Source organism: Podarcis raffonei, chromosome 15 (genome assembly GCF_027172205.1).
Source record: "Podarcis raffonei isolate rPodRaf1 chromosome 15, rPodRaf1.pri, whole genome shotgun sequence".
NCBI lineage: Eukaryota > Metazoa > Chordata > Lepidosauria > Squamata > Lacertidae > Podarcis > Podarcis raffonei.
The window spans coordinates 23,298,598-23,304,793 of NC_070616.1; the positions used below are offsets into that span (position 1 = coordinate 23,298,598).

At 50.8% G+C, this 6,196-nt stretch overlaps 1 protein-coding gene across 1 annotated transcript; it reads right to left on the bottom strand.

Annotated features, from left to right (window-relative positions):
• Nucleotides 1–247: 247 nt before the first annotated feature.
• LOC128402903 (TLC domain-containing protein 5-like) lies at nt 248–5,922 on the bottom strand. The gene is made up of 3 exons (XM_053367344.1): nt 5,802–5,922; nt 3,013–3,212; nt 248–1,298 (listed from the first exon to the last, which is right to left on the bottom strand). The coding sequence occupies exons 2-3, from the start codon at nt 3,209–3,211 to the stop codon at nt 760–762; spliced, it is 738 nt and encodes a 245-aa protein (XP_053223319.1). The 5' UTR covers nt 3,212; nt 5,802–5,922; the 3' UTR covers nt 248–759.
• Nucleotides 5,923–6,196: the final 274 nt, after the last annotated feature.

The window sequence follows — 6,196 nt, forward strand, 5'->3', positions numbered from 1 at the left end:
GATGCTATAAACGACAAGCTATCCTGATCCTTGAATGGCATGTTGGGGAAATGCACCGTAAAAATGAACTGGTGCTGCTTAGCAAGTCCCCTGGCATCTCTAGATAGGGTTGGGACTGGAACATTGCTTGCCTGAAAAAACTAGGGATCAGCTGCCAGTTAGTGTACAGTGTAGACATGGGCCAATGATGCCACTCTAGATAAAGGAGCATCCTCTGTTCTCATGTATAGTAGTGACGTTGCTGGAGGAGGTTGTGGAGGAGGTTGTGGTTAATTGCATTCCAAGTGCTCACAGCCTTGGGAGTGCAAACAGGTTTTGTGTTGTACACAAGTGTTTTCATCTCATTGAATGCACCTCGTCTGCAGCACGATATGTCAATGTTTCCATAGTGCAAATTTCCCTGGAGTTGACACCTATTCCAGCCTACTCCAGCATGACGTAGGTCTATCAACTGGTCATTATTGTATCCCGCCCTTCCTCCAAAACACCCAGGGCAGGAGTTATCCTATTTTCCTCATAAAATCCCTGGGCTTAGAGGAAAGTGGCTGGCAAAGGTCACCCAGTGAGCTTCGTGGCTAAGGAGGTCTTGGAACCGGGGTCTCCCCAGTCTTAATCCAGCACTCTACGTATCTACTAGGCGGCCCGGGGTATTCATTCCAATGTGACCTGTCTTGCACACATGGCCTTGTGCACCAGACCTTTGGAAACTTCCCCCTGCCCCATGCTAACCAGATCATGAACACGGACCCAGATTGGGTGTCAATGGTCCTTCAGGTGCCCGTTGGTGTTCAAGTTCATCTCCTTGCTCCACCGGCTCCTCCAGGCATGGTACTTCTTCATGCTCTTCCTCCGGGCAAACCGGCAGATGCTGACCATGAAGACCCAAGACACGGTGTACATGATCACCCCACCGACCTTGATGAACCACTTGGGCTTGGGCGACATCAACACGCAGTACATCAGCCATGCCCCGACCCCGATCCTCACCCCTGTGAAGAGCACCACAAAGAAGAAGTCCACCACGTCCCCCGTAAGAGTGTGGTAGAGCCCCTTCTCCCGGAGGAACCAACGGGCCTGCAGCAGTGGGTTGGTGATCTCGCTGCCAAAGATGACCCCGTTGACCTCCGCGGCCGACTCGCCCAGGGCGAGGGAGACGGTGATGCCCAGGATGCTGACAGTGTGATGGGCCAGCATCAGAGCCCCTTCTGCCTGGAAGTAGACGCACCAACCAAGGTCGAAGAGGAAATAACCCAAGCTCATGCAGAGCGCATGGACCTGCAGGGTGGTGTTAGGTGACCCTGAAAGGAAAGGCAAAAAGAAGGTCAGACTAAGGCTGGGCGATATATCAATATATCATCCAAAACCGGTTTGATGTCCACATCCTTATGTCAGTTTCATAATTTTTGACCTGGCAATGTATTGTGAAACATGATGTATGTGTGTATGTGTGCTATGCAAAAATCACAATGTGGGGAAAACCATGAAGCCAGCCAATGCCTCTACATAAAAAGGTAAAGGGACCCCTGTCCATTAGGTCCAGTCGTGACCGACTCTGGGGTTGCGGCGCTCATCTCACTTTATTGGCCGAGGGAGCCGGCGTACAGCTTCCGGGTCATGTGGCCAGCATGACTAAGCCGCTTCTGGCGAACCAGAGCAGCGCACGGAAACGCCGTTTACCTTCCCACCAGAGTGGTACCTATTTATCTACTTGCACTTTGACATGCTTTCGAACTCCTAGGTTGGCAGGAGCTGGGACTGAGCAACAGGAGCTCACCCTGTTGCGGGGATTCGAACTGCCGACCTTCTGATCGACAAGTCCTAGGCTCTGTGGTTTAACCCACAGCGCCACCTGTGTCCCCTGTGCCTCTACATAGGGCCATCCTTATTTCAGACACTGTGATATACAGTGGTACCTTGGTTCCCGAATGGCTTAGTTGATGAACAAATCGGTACCCGAATGCCGCAAACCCAGAAGTGTTCCAGTTTGCAAATGTTTTTGGGAAGCTGAATGTCGGCATTGTTTCTGGGGCCAAGCAGCCAATCAGAAGTTACACCTTGCTTTGCAAACGTTTTAAAGTCGAACAGACTTCCAGAACGGATTGAGTTTGAGAACCAAGGTAGTTCTGTATTGGTATATCATGAAATTGAAAACCAGATATCACCCACCCCTAGGTCAGACTGCATCCAGCTTGTAAGAAGCTGTTTTATATTAAGCCGGGCTATTGGTTCATCTAGCCAGTAGTGTAGTGGCAAATTCAGAAGTCTTCATGATACTCACAGCCTTCTAAGATTATACAGCTTTCTAAGTTTATACAACACAGGCGTCCCACCCACCCCCACTTATACTGGGGTTATGTTCCGGCCCGCCATGCACGTAAGTGAAATCGCATAATGGGGGGAGCACCCTTTAAACACCATCTCTGCCACTCTCTTTTCAATCCTTGCAAAAAAATAATAATGCTGTATCCAAAAATATCCACAACTAGAACTGAAGCTCTGGGGCTGGCAGCAGACTGGAGGATGTGCGGGAAACAGGCCGCTGCTGCGCTACCCTGCACATCAGCTGTTAGGCAGGGAGGCTGAGCAGCCTAAACAAAGACCCGCTGCATCTCCAGTCTCTGCAGGGCTTCCTCCACCCTCAGTGACATCCTCTTTGGGCTCCAGGGAGGGCCTCTACATGAGCCATAAGGACTCTCCAACTCCTGCCATTTCTGAGTAGGAATTCATTTATTTATTTAGTTCCCAGTGCTGCGTGTGTACATAGTTGCACACAAATCGATTGCACATTAAGTGGGGGAGGATACCTGCTCAGGCAGTGACCGTTTTAGGCACATGCGACATGTGCACGACTGCACACGTGCGCATCACGCTGAACCCTGAACCACCTGAGCTATTTTCAATTCCGTTTCCAATAGCCCCTTATGTCTACTTTGCTGCTGTCGCTGTCCCCACATTGTTTTTCAGCCAGTGTGGAGCCAACTTCCAATCTAAGGTGAGGCGATTGCAGCGTACCTGGGTAAGACATAGGCCACGGGCCATCGATGAAGCTGATGTAGCCGGAGAGGCAAGTGGCAAGGACCCCGTGAGTCAGAGTGACCAGCCTGCAGCTCCACTCGTAGGTGCGGCCTTTGAACCAATGGCAAGACCACATGTAGAGGGAGAACCAGCCAATCAGGCTGAAGGCCACCCGGAGGACCATGGTAGCCACCATCCTGTGGTGGGATAGAGGGGAGAAAGAAAAGGATGAAGTTAAATCCCTCAGTTCTTGCAACTAACAAGAAACCCCCCTGCCCCTCACAAGATGCGGGATCACTTGCCACCAATCACTCCTGCTAGTTAGAAATTAGCCAGGCGCCAGGCGCATTTTGCTACTTGTTTGGATCCAACTGCGATTTCTGGGCGCCAGGTTGACAACCACTGCTCAAAAACCTCTGCCTTAGTCCATGGTTAGTTCCATTTCCACTGTGTGTGTTTTTTTTCCTTCTTGCATACTGGGGCAAGTTAATTGTTGTAAGCAATGTAGTTAAGATCACAGAATCATAAAACTGTAGCATTGGAAGAGACCCCAGTGCTTCTCTAGTCGAACCACCTGGTGAAGAGACATTCCATTGTGGCGCCCATAACCCAGGATCAAGGTGCCATTTGAACCTAGGCACGAGGGGGCTATATCTTAGTTTCTATAACACTGCTTCTAATAGCAATCTTGGGTGATGGGTGTTGTCAAAAAGAGGTGACAGAAGCTTTTGAGAAACGGGAGGTACCAGCATTCTCTGAGGAAAACCTCAAGGTTAGCAAAGCACAAAGAGCCTGAAATGCTGGTCAGGTTATTTCCAATTATTTATTTCCACAAATTACTTATTTCCAATAACTTTTTACTAAGTGTTAAGCAGTTCTCTGTATCCTTTTTTTTTCTTTAACCCTCTCCATGCCTGTGTAAGGCAAGGTGTTGTCCGTTCCGATCACACACTGTGCAGCTTCTGTGAGGACTGGAAACTTACTAGGTTTTAAAAGGAGGGTTAACTACCGAGACATATAACACCGGTCTTGAAAGACCTACACTGGCTCCCAGTACGTTTCCGAGCACAATTCAAAGTGTTGGTGCTGACCTTTAAAGCCTTAAATGGCCTCGGTCCAGTATACCTGAAGGAGCGTCTCCACCACCATCGTTCTGCCCGGACACTGAGGTCCAGCGCCGAGGGCCTTCTGGTAGTAGTGCCTGCCCTGTGGAACGCCCTCCCACCAGATGTCAAAGAGAAAAATAACTACCAAACTTTTAGAAGACATCTAAAGGCAGCCCTGTTTAGGGAAGCTTTTAATGTTTAATAGGTTATTGTATTTTAGTATTTTGTTGGAAGCCGCCCAGAGTGGCTGGGGGGACCCAGCCAGATGGGTGGGGTATAAATAATAAATTATTATTATTATTATTATTATTAGCCAGTTGCATCTGTTTCTACTAACAGTGTTTCTTAGATAGTGGACTGAGACCTACCAGTGAGCTTGGGGGGGCACTTTCACATGCCACAGCTTGCCCAGTGCCTCCTCACTGGCCTGCCCCAACCCCTAGCCTCACCATAGCCTCTTGCAATGGGCTAAGTTGTTGCATGGTGAATAAAGGTGGCTGGGAGACAGAATTTCAGAAGGGAGAAAAGAATAAAGCTCTCTCTCCACTGCAGGGCCAGAAGAAGTGTAGAAGGAAATTACAAAGTGAGATCAAAGGTTAGTATTTTTAAATATACATACAGCGGTACCTTGGTTTATGAACTTAATCCGTTCCGGAAGTCCATTCTTAAACCAAAGCCGTTCTTAAACTGAGGCATGCTTTCCCTGATGAGGCCTCCCGCCACCGGTGCCCTTCCACCTTTTGGCTTCCATTCGTAGACCAAGGTAAAGTTCGCTAACTGGAACACTACTTCCGGTTTTGCCGAGTTCTTATACCGAATAGCTTGTAAACAGGGTTGTTCTTAAACCGAGGTACCACTGTATATTATTAGTATTATTGGAATGACAACAGATATATTCGAAATAGGAAGGAGGACGGGAAGAAGGGGAAACTGTTATGGGAGGAAGAATAAAACGTAAAAGGAGGGATGAAAGAGACCTGCTATTTGGGGAGGGCAGTTAAAGTACAAGTTAAACGTGAAATGAAAATGGGAGAAGAAATTACAGGTGATGGGTTAAAACACTTGGAGAGGTAAGTGAGGTTGGGAAGGGAAAACTCTAAAAGAAAAAGCCTTTTCCCCCCACTTACAGCCTTTGGATCAGCAAATGCTGCCTAAAATCGGGAAGGTGAGGCACGGAAGGTGAGATTTCTCCCCACACCACCTCCTGCCTAAGCCATTTCAGTGGAGGTGCAACAGGTTGGGGGGGGGCTTTTCATTTCAGCAATTTCTTAAAAGCAAACCGAGCTCCTTGCACCTGAGCTCTTAAGTCCCTTCCTTTCCCCCTTTCCTCCAGATCCGTGGGGAGGAGGCGCGAGACCCTTTGCACGTGCTTCGAGCTTCTCTTATTGGATGCCTCGTCCGTCTTCAGGGCCGAGGCATCCCTGGCGTTGGAAAGAAGATCCGGGGTTAAAACCCCGTTGGGAATCCCGTCTTAATGCTGGGAAGCGCCGCGCGCCCTCTCCACGCCCTCCCTTAAAGAGGCTCCCTCCGCCTCGATGGAGCGCAACAGGAGGTCCCCAGCCTGGGAAACCGGCCCCCGTCTCTTCCCCCCGGCCCTAAAGACCTTCTGCTGCCCTGCAGAGCCCAGCAGGCTCGTGCGCCCGCTTTGGGGATCCCCCGCGCGTAATTTGGAGAGGTTACCTGGCCCGGAGCGCCGACGGGGCCACCGCGCCGCTCCCCCTCCCGCGGCTCCTCCGCCCCCCGGGCAGGCGAGGCGTCTCCGCGTTACGATGATCGCCGAGCCGGAGGCGGCAACGACGGCGGCGGCAGAAAGGCAGGCAGGGAGGGAGGGAGGCGGAGAGGAGCCGGCTTAGGGTCACCTGCTGGTGGGGAGGAGAGATCGCAGCGCCGAGGACAGGGTGGGGACAAGGGGCCGGCTCGGGAAGGAGGGGAGAGCCTGAAGCAGTCCACCCCCTCGGCGTATTCGGGAGAAGGAGGAGAGAGAAAGGGAAGAAAAAGGATGGAAGGTGGCGAGCGACAAACCCTCGCCGAAGGTCGCTTCCAAACGAACTGAGCTTCCACCCCACAAGAGCGCC